Source organism: Malaya genurostris, chromosome 2, assembly GCF_030247185.1.
Source record: "Malaya genurostris strain Urasoe2022 chromosome 2, Malgen_1.1, whole genome shotgun sequence".
NCBI classification, from domain to species: Eukaryota; Metazoa; Arthropoda; class Insecta; order Diptera; family Culicidae; genus Malaya; species Malaya genurostris.
This window is the reverse complement of record NC_080571.1, coordinates 260,314,887-260,335,515: the sequence shown is the minus strand read 5'-3', so window position 1 is coordinate 260,335,515 and position 20,629 is coordinate 260,314,887. Positions and strand designations below refer to the sequence as shown.

Sequence of the window (20,629 nt, the reverse complement as noted above, 5' to 3'; positions counted from 1 at the left end):
ACTAACTACATCTGGAACAGGTCGGTCGGCCTTCCAGAGTGCTTTTGTTTGCCATGTAGAAGAGGGAAGAGAATGGGGCACCGGTCCACATTTCAGTATGAAAGTCTGATGAATCTCAACGTGGAAGGCTTTGACCAGGCGGCCTTCCATTCGCCTTCTTCAGCAGGCATATATTTGTGCTGGCTTGTTTAACTCCCAAGAAGGGTTATGTTAATGAGCGGTTGTATGTTTCGCCAAATGCAACTTTGAGTGGGAATTACAGTCGGTACTTGAAACTGATTTGTGCTCTTGGTGGTATTGAGACCCTAACTCGAGTATGGTCAGGGCCCTAACGAAGTGGCACTTGTTGCACAGCAATTCGACCGTAAATGACAGATTTTGTTTTGAAAGTTTATTTTTGTATTTTTTGATTCATTTTTCATAAGCGTTGTTTACGGCCAAACAAAACAATTTGCATCATCAGTTTTCCAGTTCAACTCTAGCCTTACTTTTGAGAAAGGACTAAGAGAAAATCCCTTGAAAATTTTCAATAACATATGGGGCATTCCACGTAAAATCAGTCATCCAAAATTTTTTTTTTCATCTAACTATTTTATTTCGGTAAAGAAAACGAAAATATTCGACACGTATATTTTATTTCAATATGGTACGTGAAATTTTCGAGATATGATTTTTTGAAATTTCGCGTTTTCAAAAAAAGCCTTTTTAACATCCCATGCATATACAAATAATACATACCATAATACAAAGATACAAAAATTCGTCCAAGACATGGAATGTGCGTCTTTTCCTTAGCTTTCAAATAAGCGATTCCATAAAACAACCTTTAAAGTTAATATAATGAAAAAAGTTACAAATAATAAACAAAGAAAAAAAATTCAAACTTGGGCCAAATTTTTTTGTTTTTTTTTGTTGGAAAAAGAAGCCTTAGGTGCTTAACTCAATCTTGGCAAAGTTTCAGAGTGGAAAGATTAATATCTTCGGAGCAATGAATTTTTCAATCACGACCCGCACGCACGGAGCGTACCGCAGCGCAACTCGCTCAAATACGGGCTTAACTTGTCGACACATGTCGCGCCACAGATCGAATCCTAACTTTGTCAGTTTATTGTTAGCAACGTTCCAGGCAGAAAACGAGTTAAGTTAGTACAAAGGATTTACGTGAGTAATAAAATAATAGTGACGTAAAGTTTTTGCACAGTTGCAATTTTTCTATGATTTGGTTTTTCTGGTTAACAAAAACTCAATACTTCAAACATGCCCTGGAAAGAGAAAAGTTTCATTTTTAATTCCTTGCCTCCGTGCGTCTCAACATAGCGAAACGATTGTGTTCCAGAAATAGTTTTACATTTTTCAAAACGATTTTTAAGAAATTTCTCTGCTTTTACATAATCTTCCGAGCATTTGTATATGACTGAAATATTGGGTAGAGAAGATGCTTTCCTGGCCCACTCGTACAATTCATTCGCGGTCGAAATTTGACAATCATTGATCATTTGTACTTGCGCGATGTGCCATTCTTTTGATAGTTCCTCCTGCACCGTCGCATTGCCCTTTTCCTTGAGCTATCGCGTGAAAATTCATATGTACAAAACGATGAAAATCATGTTCGCGATGAAAAATATTCGCAGTGTTTTACATTTTTGAATTGCTGAGGAGCGCCGTCAGAAAAATAGATGCACTTGCATATATGTGGATAGTATTGTGAAAAATGTTGATTAAGAGCTTCGAGAAAAACATACGCAGCTATTGCGTCATGCTTCTCGCAATCAGAAATAATTACTATTGTTCTATGATCGATTTTGCTGTTCATTTTATAATAGAAAACAATGGGGAATGTAGTCGCTTGGTCGTTGTTCCAATGAAAGCCAGTTATGGCGTTTTGAATAACGAAGGCGTAATTTTTACGCAAAATCGCAAATTATTTAACTTTCGTCACTCTTCAATTTTTTTTCACATTTTGAAAATATGAAGTTTGTTTTCGAGTAATGAAAGAATGCTTGAGAAATATTCTTGCAGCTTTGCAATTTTTTTCGATAAACTTATCAGTGGCTCTTGTTATTTTTTCGAAACATGTTTTTGGTTTCATAGCCCATTATTTGTGCGTGACTATTTTTACATCATTCTTTTTGAAAACTACGTGAGCTTTTTTTGACATCTGATCATTAGTTGAACATTTTTTACATTGCCCATTTCACATAAAAAATGTAGCAAAATATCTTCGTAGTGGCAAACACGATAATCGTTGCTGATCATTAATTTGACCGGGGACAACGGGAATAGTAACGGTACAGGAAACAAACTGAGTTTCCGTTTATTACCTGAAGTCATCAGTATCATATTCCAGGGGAAAATTGTTTTTCTGTAAAATACAAATATTCATGATTCTAAATATAAAGACATCAAGAGTGTGATTAAAAAATAAGTTTTTACTTTTTGTTCCCGGAATCGCTAAAATCCTTTTTTTTCACGAGATTCTCTACTTTCGTAACAAAATATCTTGATGTGTTCATCGTATGCGCTATCTTACGAATACTCCAGTTTTTTGTTAAAACAATTAAAAATTCTCATTCTTTCCGATTTACTTCCATCTTTAGCATGAAGTTTTTGTTTCTATTCGGTAAGATAACCGGAAGGCAAATATGGTTCATTCTAAAAAGGCAATCAATATTTTGAAATTTGAGAAATGCAATGTTATTATGTAAGTAAATGTAAGAATTACTTCTGTATAGTCATCATTGTCATCAGTCTCAGAGGATTCAGAATCTGTGATCACTATTGCATCAGCAGAATTTTCCCTCACAGCTGAACAGTGAAAATTGCATCATTTCGCAGCTTTTCCAAAACTGTATGTCAACACTATTTTAATACTCACGTAAATCGTTTGCCCCAATTACTCGCTTTCTGCCTACACGGTGCCAGGGCTTGCAAATTGAAGCAACGAATATTAACAAAAGGGTTTCACCATCTGTGCTATTCACACACATGCGTATGTCAGGTAGAATTCACAGCGCAACCCAAGCAAGGAGAGCTGCTTCGTTCATTCATTAGTTCATGAATATGCCCGCTTGCTGAGATCTATGCTTCATGAGGTTAGCATTTGATGAATGGTTCTCATATTGTATATGCATATGAGGAAACTAGATTCATAACTTTTAGTTCCGATGAATATAAATTTAAAGGACATTGCTTTTAGTGTTTCTAGGATATATACACAGTGTAAACTGCCAAGAAACAAATCAATCATTTCGAAAACCTATATGACTTTGCTTCGCGTCTTGTAGCACGCCGTGAAGCAAGGTCTTCTTTCTCGTATAATACTAACGAGAGCGAACCCTTCATGTTAACTGAGGCTGAGAGCACAGACAATTTACTTGGCAAGGGGAATTGGTCTGCTCAGTAACATATACTCTCACGCATCCAGTTTCTCTCTAATATAACAGATCGGCTGAAAAGGCCGTATCGTTTCTATGAGAGGGCGCCACTAGAATTAAAAATTTGACAGCTGTCTGATTATTATTTTGTGAGATAATACATTTTGAGTGAAGCTACTTTTGTTATTGTGAAAAAAATGGAAAAAAAGGAATTGTGTTGATGAAACACTACTTTTTGATGAAAAAAAGTGCCGCCGATACCAAAAAATGGCTTGATGAGTGTTATCCAGACTCTGCACCGGGCTGGACCGAATTTGATCAAACTAGTCACAAATGAAAGGTCTTCCCATCACCCTGAACGCAATTGAATGGTTTTGAGATCTAATGTTTACTTTTTGAGTTATACGAAGTTTTATGTCAAAATTTTCAGTTTCATGACAATCTCTGACACAATTGACTGTTTTAGCCAATTGTTTCTTAGCACCTAAAAGACAATGCACAGTATCCTTCTCCATGACGTTCGAGCATGACATATGTATTAGAAAGATTGCAGTATTTTCAAATTCAAAACCATTTCATATTTATATTGATTTATACTACTTGCAACAATAATCGCTGGAAGAACACAACTTCTTACACTCTTGTACTATTCGAAGAAGTTCGTCGAGATGAGCAAATTTGTGTGAGAAAAATAATTTCATGACTGATGGCCTTAGGATAAAGAGTAAACCAAGTTAACTTGTGTGGATAATTTGTGTGTTAAGTACATTTTATTTGGTACTTATGAAGACGGTACGACCACTTTGTTGTAATTTATTAGAAGATGACTTTTTGGTCAAGCGTTACAAAATATTTATTTTGCGTTAAAAGTCGTCGTTTCGAAGGAATATCCCTTCATCTTCAGGGCAACTATAAGGTTAACATACATGATTGGTCACAGTTTTCACATTATACAATTTCATAACAAATTGTTTACTCACGAACGACAACAAATATTTTTCGTCAAGTGGATTGAAACATTTAAAATGATCAAAAACGGGAACGGCTACTCTACACTAAAAGCACAAACGGTGTAAAAACACAAGATTTTTGCTTTTCTTGTATTGCCATTTTAAGCAGAATGATCCGATTGGTTTATTTTTCAACCATATGGAGGATTTATTGATTATAATCAGGAAAAGAATCACCGGAATTTGTTTTTACGCACACATTGTTGACATTACTTATGCACATGCAAAGAGTCTTGCTCCTTAATTGATTTCTCCAAACCTTGACTCATATGAACAGTCCTATGGTCCCATATAAGGTTTCTGAATTTCATTAGGATCTGTCTTCTGGTTCCGGAACAACATAATGATGTATGTAATGAACGTAAAATAATACCACTAATTTTGCTCGTAGATGGCTAAACAAATTTCTTCCATCTCATATTCAATTTAAAGGTCTTGAGGTCCCATGAAAACTGTATTTTTTACCTTTTTTTTATAAATAAAAAAAATAGATTTACAATTCGCTCAAACTTTCGAAAAATTTTCCGAGGCCCGGAGGGCCGAGTGTTACATACCAATCGGTTCAGCTCGACGAACTGGGCAAATGTTCGCATGTGTGTGTGTGTGTGTGTGTGTGTGTGTGTGTGTGTGTGTGTGTGTGTGTGTGTGTGTGTGTGTGTGTGTATGTGTGTATGTGTGTTGTCAACTAAGAGGTCGAGAATATTGTTTTAGACTTAGATTCCGTACGGTAAAAGCTATCCAACAAGCCAAATATTGTTAAAATCCGTCCATTTTTAACGTAAATATCGATATTATTGTGTTAGCGATTTTTCGACTTATTCCAGTAGTAAGAGTTTTGAGCGCTGAGTGACAAAGTAATGTCTGGGAGCAACGTGGAACACGATTTTTTATACCATTGTCTCTAAGTACCAAAAAGACTGTGTACAGCATACTTTTTCACAAAATTTTGCCTCGGACCGATTCTAGCACGGTTCGTTTTTAGCAACATAATTGTTCGAATATGACATATGTAAACCAGATGATGGCAGGTTTTTCGAGTTGACAGCAATTCCATAATTATATTAATTTAAATCACTTACAAAACAAAATACTGGGAGAACATAACACCCATATACCATTCGAATCAGTTCGTCGAGATCAGCAAACGCATGTGTGATAAATAATTTCACTCAATTTTCTCGGAGATGGCTCAACAATGTTCTACAAACTCAGATTCATATGAAAATTCGTATGCTCCCAAACAAAGTTCCTAAATTACATTTGGATCCGACTTGTGGTACCGAAACTACAGTGAAACGAAATGTGAAACGAAGTTGAAATAGTGTTACTCATTTTTCTCGTAGATGGATAAACCGATCTAAGATTCAAATGAAATCTAGGAACCATAAAAAATTCAAATAAAAGGTCTCAAGATGCTATAAAACATCTCGCTTTTTAGTCAGATCCAACTTCCGGTTTAGGGGATACAGGGTGATTAGTATAAAAATGTCCATTTCACATAAATTTATCAGGTTTTCCGGGTTAGTAGATTTGGATCGTCGATAACCAAATAAATTTATTTCAGTTTTAGCGGTATTCAATTTTCGATTCGGATGGTACCCAAAAATTTTATTCACACTACGATGTCTACACTAATTTTCAAACAGTTTGAATCAAATGTAAACTATACAGCTTCTGAGGTGGATTCAATTGACTTCGGCTACACCGATTTTAGAATTCCGGTTCCAGTATCGAATCGTTTCTCAAAGCTCAATCGTTTACTCAAAAAAGGCCAAATCTAATTTCAAAAACAAAAATTCAAATTAAGGGAACTCCAACAAACGACAACTGGCTTGTAATACCAGCGCCGCATGCATTGAACCGCCGACCCGGGGACAAACAGAAGGAAATAGGGCGATAACATAAATTTATCGGGTTTACAGATGTTAAGTTTACTTATTTCAGTTTTACCGGTATTCGGTTTTCGATCCCGGATGGAACTCAAATTAGATTGTTTTTGGGGCGCACTACAATTTCTCCTCCTCTTCTTTATATTTTTTGAGTTTTTAAATTTAAAACCGTCATAGAAAATGACGACACCAAAAAATCTTCAAAGTTGGGCTCAAAACAATTTCAATTTATACGTCATACTAATTCATGGACATACGAACTATTTTGGGTTATACTGGTCTCTGAATACCGTTTCTGGAAGTACCATAAATAATGAAAAAACTTTAAAGAGGAACTAACTTCTACATCTCATGGAATGCCTAATCGATTGTCACAGGTTTAGACTAAAAGTAATAATTTTATGGTTTCATACAATTTCCATCTTCGATTCGTCTTGCAGTTTCAAAATTATAAGGTACTAAGTAATTGAAATTTCAAACTGTCATTTCAAACGACGGTCCTCCGACGATCGAAGCATCGAAGAATATTTACGCAAAAAACACATGCGGATTGATAAAAAATGTACCATCCCACTACTAGGTGGATTAAGCAAGTTTTTTAGATTTCAATGAACGTTTTGATCAACTGGCCGGAGCTAAAGCGTTTGAGAAGTAGTATAAGTTTTGTTACGATCCTTAAAATTTAAAAATGTCTGTTTTTGATGTGACCGAAAGTCGAAAAGAGATATTAGTTTTGGGGAACCCGTGCTGAAAAATTCAACATGCTTCAGAAATCTTATAAATGGTAAAGCTTGCCATATGTTTTTTTTTTCTTTTTTTGTATGTGTAAAACTATTATTTGGAAGAAGAACAGTAAGCGTCGTAGTGGAACTGTGTCTTGACAACTGCATTGCAAGATTTTGGGAAAGATTAGAACAAACCCAGAACGCTTAAATAATTTTATTTTACATTGCTTCTACCGATTTTAAAACATCTACTAGAATGTGGGTAAAACTTAATTCCGCCCTTTTAAGTTGTGGCATGTATTTTACGTGATATATTTTCTTCCCTGTTGTTGGGACGCGCAAAAGTAATTATATCCGCTACCATTAGACTAATTCAGAACAAATTTACACTCAACGTTAGTGTAAAAAACGTGCTTAATCCACCTATCAGTGAGATGATACCTTTTTTTATCAATCCGCATGTGTTTTTTTCATGAATATTCTTCGGTTTTCATGACATTATTTTAATGACCGTCGTTTTAAGCTGCAATTTGACATTTTAATCATTACTCTATCTAAAAAGGTTACAATCGATTAAACTTTTCATGATAAGTCGAAGTGAGTTCCACTTTAGAATTTACGGTAATTTAAGGTACTTCCAGAGCCGGTATTCAGGAACCAGCATAAACCAAACCGATTCGTATGGCCATATGACGAATAAATTGCAATAGTTTCGAGTCCAACTTTCAAGCTTTTCGGGATTATCATCTTCTATATCGGTTTGAATTTTAAAAATTCATCCTCCTGTAATTCCAGAATCGGAAGTCAGCATTGAATAAAATTAATTAATTTTGTGTGGGACTATAAGTTTATTTTATTTTGAATTTTTTTCTGAAATTCAATTTGGCTTTATTTGAGAAAACGATTGAGCTTTGAGAAACGATTCGATACTGGAGCCGGAATTCGAAAATCGGTGTAGCCGAAGTCAGACAAATTCACCTGATTAGTTTACATTTGTTTCAATATGTTTAAAAATCGGTATAGACATCTTTGAGGAATCGTAGTACGAGTTAAATTGTTGGGTGCCGTCCGAATCGAAAACTGAATACCACTAAAACTGAAATAAGTTTATTTGGTTGTCGACTATTCAAATCAGCAAATCTTAGATGATTCTTAGATATCATTTGAATCTTAGATCGGTTCAGCCATCTACGAGGAAAATAAGTTACACAATTTTAATTTCGTTTCACATATCATCCTGTAGTTCCGGAACCAGAAGTCGGATCCAAACATAATTCAGGAACCTTGTTTAGGAGCATACCAATTTTCATATGAATCTGAGTTTGTAGAAAACGGTTGAGTCATCTTCGAAAATAAGGTAAAAAATTGAGTGAAATTATTTGTCACATACGCATTTGCTGATCTCGACGAACTGATTCAAATGGTATATGGGTGTTTTGTTCTTCCAGCATTTATTGCTGTAAGCAGTTTAAATCAATATAATTATGAAATTGTTCAGAATTCGGAAGTACTGCCATCTTTCCAATATGTCATATTCGAACGATTATGTTGCCAAAAACGAACCGTGCTAAAATTGGTCCGAGGCAAAATGTCATGAAAAATAATGCTGTTCACAGTCTTTTTGGTACTTAGAAACTATTGTATGTAACAGTATAAAAAATCGTGTTTTACGTTGCTCCCAAGCCTTTCTTTGCCATACAGCGCTCAGAACTTCTACTGCTGGAATATGGGGGAAAAGTCGCTTACACAAAAAATTCGATATCTCCGTTAAAAATGGACGGATTTTAACAATCTATGGCTTGTTGGATAGCTATTACCGTGCGGAATCTAAGTCTGAAAACATATTCTATTTTCAAGGTCAATTGTGACAGATACTGTCAAAAAACTGAAAATTTTGACATAAAACTTCGTATAACTCAAAAAGTAAACATCCTATCTCAAAACCATTCAATAGCGTTCTGGGTGACGGGGAGACCTTTCATTTGCGACTAGTTTGATCAAAATCGGTCCAGCCATCTCTGAGATCTCGACCTCTTAGTTGACAACACACATACAGACACACACACATACACACACACAGACATTTGCTCAGTTCGTCGAGCTGAATCGATTGGTATATGACATTCGGCCCTCCGGGCCTCGGAAAATTTTTCGAAAGTTTGAGCGAATTCTATACCTATTTTTTATATATATAAAAAAAAGGTAAAACCACTTGTGCGTTATCAGATATGAATGTTCTCAAAAAATTATTTATTTGCCTTGCTATATAGAACTCAAGCTATTCTACACGGTGAAAATTACAATTGAATTATTACTTCAAACAATTATTTTCTCGTTTGAAAAATGTTGTTTTGCCATGCAGTAATTACCTAAGTTCGAGAATCAACAGCTTCCGTTCGATTTGTATACTTTCCATTGAAAAGGTGCTCTGCAATTTAATCCTTACCCAATCAAAGGACACATCCAAAACAACTTTTTTATTATAACCATGTTTACGTACTGCATAGGCAAATAATAAAATAAAACCCTGCGGAATATGCTTGTTTTGTATTTCACCTCCCCTGAACTTCACATCGATCCACAGAAGAACGAGCACCTGCTCTATAAGAACAGAACGGAGGAAGTAAAGTTCGGAAAAGCTAACTGGTTGTGAAAATCATTCACAAGCACGTGTAAAGATACTATGACGATGAATGATGAGGGAGAGAGAACTCAAACGGATGAAAAATTCATGCGCTTCAACGCGGTTGAATTATTCATTTCGGTTTAAATGCTATGTTTTCTTTCACAACACATTGAATCGTAATTCCGAAAAATAACAACCGGGAATCCTCCGAAGAGTAAGTGCAAAACAGAACGGCTTATCATTGCTGCCTTCTCAGCACGGGAATACCAAGTGCTTTGATGAGCGAACCTTAGCCTATTATGCAAGCAAAACTATTATAAAGCCGTAAAATCTATGTAATTTGCATGTTGCAAGCTCCACCAAACACGGCGCTAACATTTTACCGTAACAGAACAAAAATCCACATTCCCGAGGCCGCTTATGAATGGTACAGTGCACAGCATGTGAATTCCAAAAAATAAACGGATTTAAAGTTTTGTTATTTTTTCACGTTGGTGGATAAAATCCCTGCTAAAATAAAAATAAATACCTGCGGGCGAATGAAATATTAAATAATACTTCTAAAGCAAGTTAGTATTTTGAGCTGAATCCTTTGCATGGCTGAATACTTTTAGGGATTTTTTTTTGTTTGGATATGATTTTAAAGAATTAGTATTCTCTCAAAGGTTCTCCGCGTGTAATGATTGGATTAAACTGGGAAACATTTTTTCTCTCGTACTTGAGCCGGTTTGATAAACCGAACAGAAAACCATAGCAGAATTATATTAAAAGTGCTTGATATTTGATATTAATTGTATAAAAAACTATGATAAAGACTCTTCTAAACCCACCTAGTGGTGTTATGCTGCATATTACTTATATTTTCATATCACTTGGGTATATTTTCAAAAGGCTGCCGTTGAAGTTGGCTTAGGATTAGTCATACAAATTAAAATTTCATAATAGTTCAAATGAAGTCACAAACATTTTCTATACTGTTACATTACTTCGTTACTTTTGTATGTTCAAAAACAAGTCCAAACTCCAATTCTAATTATTTAATACCTTTCTAAAGCTGTTAATTTCCACTGTGATTAAAATGAGCTGTTTCAGTCACTACGGCGTCCTAATTTAGGTGCAACGTGATAACCAAATTCAAATGATAACGCCTCCGTTTCCCGTCCCGTCTCTTTTCAGATTTTTCGCTACATAGAAAACACCGGAACTCAGCACGAGCAGGAGGTGGCCTCGGACATTATTCTACGCGTGGTTGACGTTATTATGCAGAATAAATTATCGTTGAATAATCAACAGGTAAGTGGGAGGTGGGAGCCTTTCGAAAACCAAAACAAACCGGCTCGTTACGATTGGAACCAACGAACCTGACCCAAAAGCAATCTGCCGTATCACTGGGCCTTTTTCACACTTATATGACAACAAATTTTCATCTAATTGCTAATGAGAGACGGTGAACTAATTGACTCACGTAATTTGGGGGCAATTCGGAATCAATACGAATTGTTCGACACGGAATAAAATGATGTTATACACATACTTTGTGTTACTGTTGGGCTGCATTAGAAAAAAAACCGCACACGGGAGTTTCCATAAATTAACGGAACATTCTAAATATAAGTATCTAGTTATTACGTCGTAAACATTTTTTATTAAATAACCGAGTATCACTTGAAAACTTGCTACCTTATTAACTCCATCTTTAGGTAATAATATCACTAATTAAATTATCTAGTCAAAAACGTCAATTACCCGAGCTGATGACGTTTTCCAATCGGAAATTTTATCACGGACAGCATACGCTAACCGGTAATAGAATCATCTGTTAAAATTTATCAAAACCTGCAGATGATACTGAAATTGGATCTAATTTCCCAACGGAACACGAACATGCTGATTTTGAAGCTTGTCCGGTTAGACTAATTATTCATCGAGTTGTTGCTCTCCCTGGCTTCGTTCGCCAACAGACCCCCACAAGAGCAGATTTATCCGTTCAATCAAGATGGTTGAAACTGAATGAATTAGCGAAGTGAAAGAGTTGCAAATGCGAACGAGAAAAAAAAATGCATGGAGGAAAAACCAGTGAAACACCAAAGGGGAAGTAAATTCACTGGTACGTCATCAAAAGATGGAAGAGATGTCACGAAATATAAAGCGAATTCGAAACTAGATCTGCTTTCAATTTGCTTCGTAAGAAAAAATGATTGAATGATAGATTAGAATGATTGTTCACGAGTCCTACTCATATCCGACAGATGAGCAGCTAGCATTTTTAAATACCAGCCATCAGACTTCACATACAACGATTCAAATGAAACTTTATACACGTTTTCAATATGACAAATCATTTATTTTCAGAGCAGTTCGCTCGTACATCTCAACCAAGTCAGTCGATAAAACAAAACCGCTTACGTTCGGGACAGAAGAAATCAAGTACAGTATTGTGTAGTGAACAATAGAACGATCTCGAAATGAGTGAACCAAACGAACAAAAGCTACCGCCGGTACGAAAGAATACAATTATTATTGACTTCAGACAGTGCAAAATTCGACCTTCGATACGAGAACTTGAAAGTTTACTTAAGGAGCAAATGCATCTTGACATTAAACGTGTGCATTTACTTCAATGCAATAAGACCAATAATGTTGTTTATATCCAGTTCTATGCAATTCAATTCGCTAAAGACAATAATAATGTGCACTATGTGGAGCATGGAAATATCAAGTACAACATTCCAGTATATATGGAAGATAGTGCTATAGAAGTGCGTGTGCAGGATCTACCCTCATGCGTCCCCGATCCTTATTTTCGCGCAACTATGTCCAAATACGGGAAGATTCTCTCTATCGAAAAAGAAAAGTGGAAGAATTTTTTCCCCAGTATTCTAAATGGCGTACGTTTGTTACGCATGCGCTTGAGGAGGCCTATACCTTCTTATGTGACATTCGGTCAGGATACAAGAATACCGTGCAAATCACTTGTTACCAATGACAATCAGATGGCCACATGTCAACATTGCCAAAAAGCTGTTCTCTACGGTAAGCCATGTGATAAACCGGCCAAGGAGACATCTATACCAAAGGACAACGGTGCTTCCTTTACACCAACCCCAAGCAACCCCAGTACACCTGTGACAGTCACCAACAACAGGGAAGTATCCCCTTCAACGAAACCATCCAACGTAACCCCTTACAAGGCGCATCTACAGAAACCAGCAACGAAATCAACAACAATACCACGGCAATGGATGACGAGACAAACCACGAACAAACTGCCTCTCAATCCTCACAGGAGGAAAATGGAAGCTCCTCTCCCCCTAGAAAAAGGTTGACAACGAGATCCAACACAAAAAAAATTTATCTAAAAACTCAGCTAAATCGGCCGCGTAAAGCTTGTACGCAAATAGGCCTGAATAAAATATCTTTTAAATAAAATAAATTTATTTTCAGCGGATGGATAGACCAGTCCGACCCAAGATTGACTTCTAAACAGGGCGAATGATTTTTTTGTATTATACCTCGGAGCTGCTGATTGTATAGAAATGTGGTGTAAGAAGAAAGTTTTCCCATTTAAAAAAGCATTTAGTCTGAACTTCAAACAATACACTTGCCATACCAGTTGGGTGAATTGCGACCAATGAATTAATGAACAAAAACGAATTATAAGGAATTATTCGAGATGATGCAAAAAATAATTTTTAAAAACTTAAAACAGCTATTGATTTTTAATACTTATTGCCCCGTAACTCCGTAATCGGAAGATGAATTCAGAATAATTTCAATAGGGTCTGCATATAAATTAAGCGGCAACTGTTCAATACCTTTCATGTTGAACTCGATATCAAAATAATATATAATAAGTCCCAGAAAGTTGATATTTTCAAAAAAAAAATTTTTGGATGACACTAAATTTCGACGTTTCATGCAGTTTTAAGAGTTTCGGCATCAAAAAAAAATTTCGATTTTGGAAATTTCATGTACTGAAAAACAGCCAATATTTTGGGATCACCTATAATTGCGTAAAGCGCCAGTGCTCAAAAGTTTAAGCACCTCGAAAAATGCAAAATTTGAGCAAATCGGACATGCGTAAGGGGTGCTGCGGTTAAGGTTTTTTTTTTTTTACTCCCCCGCACCAAAAAGCTCACTCAATCGGAGCTTTCTTTGAAAATTTTCGATCTTGAAAAAGCACCAAAGGGGTGCTGCTGTTTTTTAGTTTTTGAAACAACCCCGTATAAGGGAACAGTAACCAGTCTAAGTTTTCGAAAACCAATTACAGCCGAATACAAATAATACCCCTAGGTCCCATACAAACGGATCGCTATTATTTGGTTCACCTAATGATCAATTTAGCCTAGCCTGTTCTTCCATTCATTCTTGACATGTGAAAATTAACATAAATGTTCATTACTGGCAACTTTATATTATGTTACTATGGGTTTTTTGATTACGTTATTTTTTTTTTCGTTTGTTTTCAAAACCAAATGAAAAATAACACTTTCAATTTCATGCCACAGCTTAGTTGACCAGTCTTTGAAGATGCTCTTTGAACCTCAAAATATCGGTATTAGGATAAATAAATATGAGTTAAATGTTCTAAAAGATTATCAAATTATTTTCCAGTATCAGTTTTTTACAATCACTGGTTTTGATGTTACGTTTTCTGGTCGACTGAAATATTATTCACAAAAGCATAAACAAAATCGGGAAGACATTTATTTGAGGGAATTTACGCATTTGCACTTACAACTTGCTACATGTAAGACGGCAGAGCATGAAAATTTCGATACTGTTTCCAACCGATGTTGTTATTTAAAATCTTGAAATTGTACGAGATAACTGGCCATTGAGAAGAATCTTCTAAAAGAAGAACCTCTGTGTATCTTTTAAGATAGAATTTTACTTATTTTTAATAAACTGAACCTAAAAAAGATGTTTTTGAAGGTTTACTTGAAAATAGTTTCTAATTCTATCATCATTTGGTTAGAATTTTTCATATGTTTATTATCGTCCCGGGTTGGCGGTTCAATGCATAGGACGCTGGTCTTACAAGCCAGCTGTCGTATGTTCGAGCCCCGACCTGGAAGGATTCTTAGCGTCAGTAGGATCCATAGTACTTGCCATGCAATGATTCTGTACTCTATATGAATCGGCTGCGAAGTCTGTTGAAACAGAAAGGCCAAATTCCACAAAAAAGAATGTAATGCCAAGACTTTGCTTACACGGAACCCCTCGCGATCGTGAAACAACCAAAATATCAGTTGTTTTTCTGAATTTGATTGGTTAATATTTGGTACAACTAATCGATTGTTGTTTTTTCTAAACTGTCATTTTTGTTTTTCGATCAACAGAAACGATGGTTGAAATAACAAAATTTTTGGTTGAAAAAAAGGTGCTGTCAGTTAGTTAAGACACACACCTTTCAATTTCAATAAAGATTTTTGTTACAACAACCAACCTTGTTTTTGATTTAACATTTATGTGAGTTGAAAGACAAATCGGTTTTAGTTGTTTTAAATATTACGATTAGTTATTTCAACTTAAGCAAAATTATTGATTTTGAATGACAATAAAATATTCCTTATTGATATACGTTCAGATTTTATAAATGAAAAATGAAAAATATGTAATATTTAATATAGATAATATATTACATTATGACGGTATAAATGAAAGTTAATGTTGTTGTAGCTCTGCACGTAGTGCTTCTACGCACTGAAACCGGCGGTCATGTACAGAAGTGATTTCATAAAAAAATATTTGTATGAAGGTCCAAACTGATCTCGCCTCTGGCGGATATGACACATCAGTCAACATGCACGTCTTAAAAATTATATCGATGGCATTAATTAAAGAAGTCATTTTTTTGAATTCGTATTGTCTAAAATGTCACATATATGTTGTTTTATATTATTTTCATTATTACCTGTATTACTCTCTTAACAGACAAGCAGAAAACAAGAACTTCAGGTATAGACATGAAAAAAATCATTATAGGCAATCACTTCATGTATTCATCTAAAAAAAGTACTGTAGATTCCAAAAATATAACAGTATTATTAGGGAGATAGATTCATTTCAAATAAAAAAATCAATGTACTACGGCTTCAACTGTCCTGTGCTTATGCTGCGAAACACACATTGTTTACATCTAACTGTCTTTGTAAACGCATAATTTCGAATTATAACCATCCGTACTGAAAAAATGTAATGTAATGAAATTTCATCTCCTTACCTAGAAAACCAAAAGAATAAACTGCATCAAATGATATTTTCACTTCGACAATTTTTTCATAAACCAATATGCCACTTATTTTTTTTCAAACCTGATAACTCTGTATAAAATGTTCAAAACGACGTATGTAACAATGAGAGATTCTCTTTGTTTACTTTCTCTTTTGATTATTACGGCACTCTTAGCAATCCTCTCCAATCATTTACCGATAATAATAACTAAAGCTATCATCTTTTAATCTGTTCTGGAGAAATTACCGAAAAAAGCAGGCATATTTCCCAATAATCGAAAGAGAAAGTAAACAAAGAGATTCTCTCATTGTTACATACGTTGCTTTGAACATTTTGTACAGAACTGACTTCTTCTTCCCCATCACCAGAGATGCCAGGTAAAAATTTCGAAAATCTACAGACAGGGTTGCGAAAGTTTGTAAATCCAAATGTCTGCGGGTTCTTTCTCTATAAAGTGGCGGCCTAGTGTCTATATAAAGTATCAAACACAAAAAGGGTTTGACGACCAAAAATTCCAAAAGTCTGTAAAATTTTACGAATGTCTGCGAAAACCTCGATTTTTAAATGTCTACGAAAGTCTGCGCAACAAAAAATGTCTGCAGCACATTATAAGAAATCTGCAGATTAGCAGGCCAATCTGCACACCTGGCATCTCTGCCCATCACTGATCTTTATTTAGTCGATTTTACTTGCTGAATTAATATCGACTACTTAAATACAGGGCAGCCAGATTTATTGATATACTGTGCACCAATTATTTTACCCATTCACTAGTTTCTAATTTTTTTTTTCATTCGCTTTTTCCATTTTCGCATGATTAAAAATGGCAACTGGTAAAGTTCGAATTATATAAAAATCTTTTATGTGTGTTAACCTAACTTGTTATGGTATGTTTTCGATTCAACGATACAAACGGGTTTTGTTCAACTAGAATGTATTTTACAAAGATTATATGTTGTTACAATGTTTATTTCGACATGCTATAACAACAGTGACAAAAAATAGCGGGTAATTAAAATAATCATAAGGAACTTCTAATTAACCATCTGACATGAATTCACTATGGCTATTATCGTTGTAGTAGTTGTAGGCTTCCCATGGGCCCTGCTGAATTATTAATGATAGTTTGTGACAGCTCCCTGCTATGACGTCATGTAACTGTGGCCAGCCAAACATTGGATATTACGAACTACTTTTTTATTCAGTACCCTTTACCGCACTTCCCCACAAATTATCGATCAGAATATCATCAGTTCGATAAAGAAATGAAGGTTTTACTCGATGATTGCACACCAAATGCCCCAGATGTTGGCTACGATTAGGTATGTCGTAATATCGATCGATTAATCGAGTAATCGATGAATAACCCAGATAATCGAGTAATATTTAATCGATTAACTTAAAACTAATATCCGATTATTGAGCTAATCGAATAATCAAAAAAATCCCATAGTGATAATCGAATGAATAATCGAGTAATCGATTAATAACCCAGATAATCGAATAAGTTTCAATCGATTAGTTTCAAAATTATACTAGATTATTAAATAATCGAGTAATTCGAAATTTCCGACATCCTACGACAGCACTTGCTTGAGCGCCTTATCCTTGCCACCGGGCTGATTAGTGACTAGCGACATTGGCAGTGCAACCGATTTCTTTTTTATATTAATGCACGTTATTTACATTCCATTATTCCAATAATAATAACTGTCATGTTATTAAAAATTTCGTCGTATTTATTGGCACTTCTGATTTGGTTCACTTGAACTGGTACAGTTCTGCGTTGCTGAATATGAAAAACAAATAAAATCCCGATACATTCAAAAGTTTCGACATTGTTTAAGTTGATTGATTGATTATATCGTTTATGTCTGACTTTATAGCCGGCTTATTGTTTAAGTTTTAGCTATGTGCTGCTTTTCGCCCAATGCCGATTTTTGCGAGTATTACGTTTCCTAAAACTGATTAGTAAATTTAAACAACTGGCATCTCTAGATTAACCAGAACAGAGATTAATCAACTGTGGTCTATGTTCATGTACTTAAGAACTGTGGAATCAAAGAGTCGACATTGCATTTCTTTACAATCTGACAGGCCAAAGATCGACATTGTATTTCAGGACTCACGTCACAGACAAGGATGCCACTTTTGCAGTTTTTTGATTCATACACTTTTATTGCCTGAAAATGTATGAAGTTTACAAATTTCTCGGGAAATGTTCACATTTGTTGGATTTCGCTTATTCAAAAATTCTATAAATTCTTACCGTTAACTAACTTATCAACAGTTACTACTTTTTTAATACAAGGTTTCATGTGATTACTTGATATTATAATTTGGCATCTCTGTTGTTTGTGTTGACATCTTATGTTTTCTGATCGATAGAGTAATTGAACGAATTTTTCTAAATGCCGAATAATTTTGAAATGTAAGTACTAAATATGTTACAGACTAATGCACTTTCATTTATTTGTACTAGACTACAATACAGTGCTTTGTACTGCAGAATAGATTTACAGAACACTCACCGATAATGAACAATGGAAAATTACAAAAAAAAACCGTTATCGATTCATTTTTCACTTTCTTGCAATCTTTTCTTATATTTATTTGTTTACATACTTCTTATTAAAAGTGCCAATCGATTATACAGTGCTAAATATTAGGTGCAAGTGATACTGCCCTAGTGATTGATGAAACTATACGTGTACTATGACTAACTTAGCCCTAATCGTACTGATAACAATAGTACCAAATATATTATAAAATGTTATGGTATTATGTTCCGTTTTGGACAACTTTTTTCAGCGAACTACGTAGTCGATTTTTGAATTCCTAACTATTGACTATTGATACTTCTACCAGTAGTTTTCTCAATGGTCGAGCCACACCATTATTGGAAAGTTTGTTTGTAAATGCATTGATTTTCATTTTTTGAACCAAAGCAACTGTTTTTTAACAATTAAAGATCGACATTTATCTTTCACACTGAACCAATCGCAAAGAACAAAACTTTGTGCATACCTGGAAGATGATGAGATGGTCACTCATCAACATGGATTTGCCAAAAACGAATAAGTATAGACGAAAGCATATATGTATGTGATTGATGATGTTCCGTTATTAGCAATCTATTGAATTACAATATGTCTGTACAGGAGTACAAATGTGTATGAATTGTATGATTTTTGTAACATTAATTCAGTTAACATTTCTCACCAAATCTTTCTCATGGTAAGATTAACCTTATCACTATATAGCCGGTCGATAAACACTTGTTATGAAATCATAAACTTCTTCGAATCGAATGAACGCAGGTTTCCCAAACGCTATAAACATCGATGTTGAATTGACATTTGAAACGATGTGAATAGATTTCAACTACATAAGTTATTGATTTTTCATTGCAATTTTTGTTTTGCTTTCTGCTGTCTCCGGCATTTGACAGCATTCAAAACAACACATTTTTCAACTACCTGAATATATGCAAATGAAAAACCATTTTGGTTGAATCTAAAACAAATTAGTTGAATCAACTATCGCAAAAATCAAAAACTGCGATATCGTAATTTTATGATCGGAGGGTTCTCCGTGTATGTGCTATAAGAGATGATAATATTATTTCTTCAGACAACGGAATCCAAAGAAACGTCTCCGGTGAGTTGAAAGTGTAATATAAAATCTAATAATTAAATGAATATATTAAATATATTATATTAAAGGCTAATTATCGTCCAATTTGATTTATTTGTAAAATATTTTAAATATATGTGAAATGCTTTATCTGCGGATTTATAAAATGATTTTCGATTATTTATAAACAAGACAGATACATTAGTTGAAAAAAAACGGTATACGTACGTAGCCGTACAGTTTTTGAATTGTACAAAATAAATTTACTCTTTCATAATGAGATTTTACATAATAAGCAATTACGAAATAAGAAATAGATTTGTGCGACGTATTCCATGCTCAACCGGTTTAGTAATCCGAATAGCACAAAATTCGTCAGTTGGGAAACAAGGTGTGATCAAAATCTACCACCAGGATTTTTTGGATCAGCTTTCATTCTTTCGAGTATACAACTTCGAATAGCATGTCAGGAGTAAAGCGCAAGGTAGTAGTAATCTTTTGCCAATAATTTGCTTTTCTAAACGTTATATCTTATTCATTGATTTTGTGTGGGAGAGAGCCTTATGATAATAACAGAGTCCCGATTTCTATGGCATCAATGTTAATACAGAACGAAATAGATCAATATCACACCATCAGTCATACGAAGTTATTTGATCCCAATATAGTCCAATAGTTTATCAAATTATTTGCTTCTTAGTGTCTGAAAACAGATTAATATTGTGAAATTTGAAATAATATTTTACCTGCTGAATTTTTTTTTTCGCCGAACATAAACAATAATAAACAATATCCATGGATACGCAGCCTTTTCGACAATTTGTACTGCAGCGTTGCTAGTTTTACAGAAAATTCGTTAAAGTACATTTTCACTCTGACAGTGTATCATGACAGTGTACCGCACGATGCAAAAAGTGTCCTTGAAAATTTGTCGAAGCATTCCGTATTATAATTTGTATTTGTTACAGCTTCACAAAGCAAAAATTGAACATTCAAAGCATACTTAGTTGTTGTAAATTTAATTACGAGAGGTTAATTGTTGTTTGTTTTTTTTCCGAAAATCGATGCAGTCTTTTTGAATGATTGATGATTTGGAGAACAGTGGGTCGCGTATAGATTTTAAATCGACCAT

The 20,629-nt window shown here is 34.7% G+C and overlaps 1 protein-coding gene across 1 annotated transcript in view; it reads left to right on the top strand.

Annotated features, from left to right (window-relative positions):
• Positions 1–20,629, top strand: part of LOC131429205 (uncharacterized) — a 443,882-nt gene that overhangs the window by 281,137 nt on the left and 142,116 nt on the right. Inside the window, exon 12 of the mRNA XM_058593255.1 lies at positions 10,801–10,917. Within this exon, the coding sequence (XP_058449238.1) occupies positions 10,801–10,917 (117 nt within the window). The remainder of the gene's footprint in view (positions 1–10,800; positions 10,918–20,629) is intronic.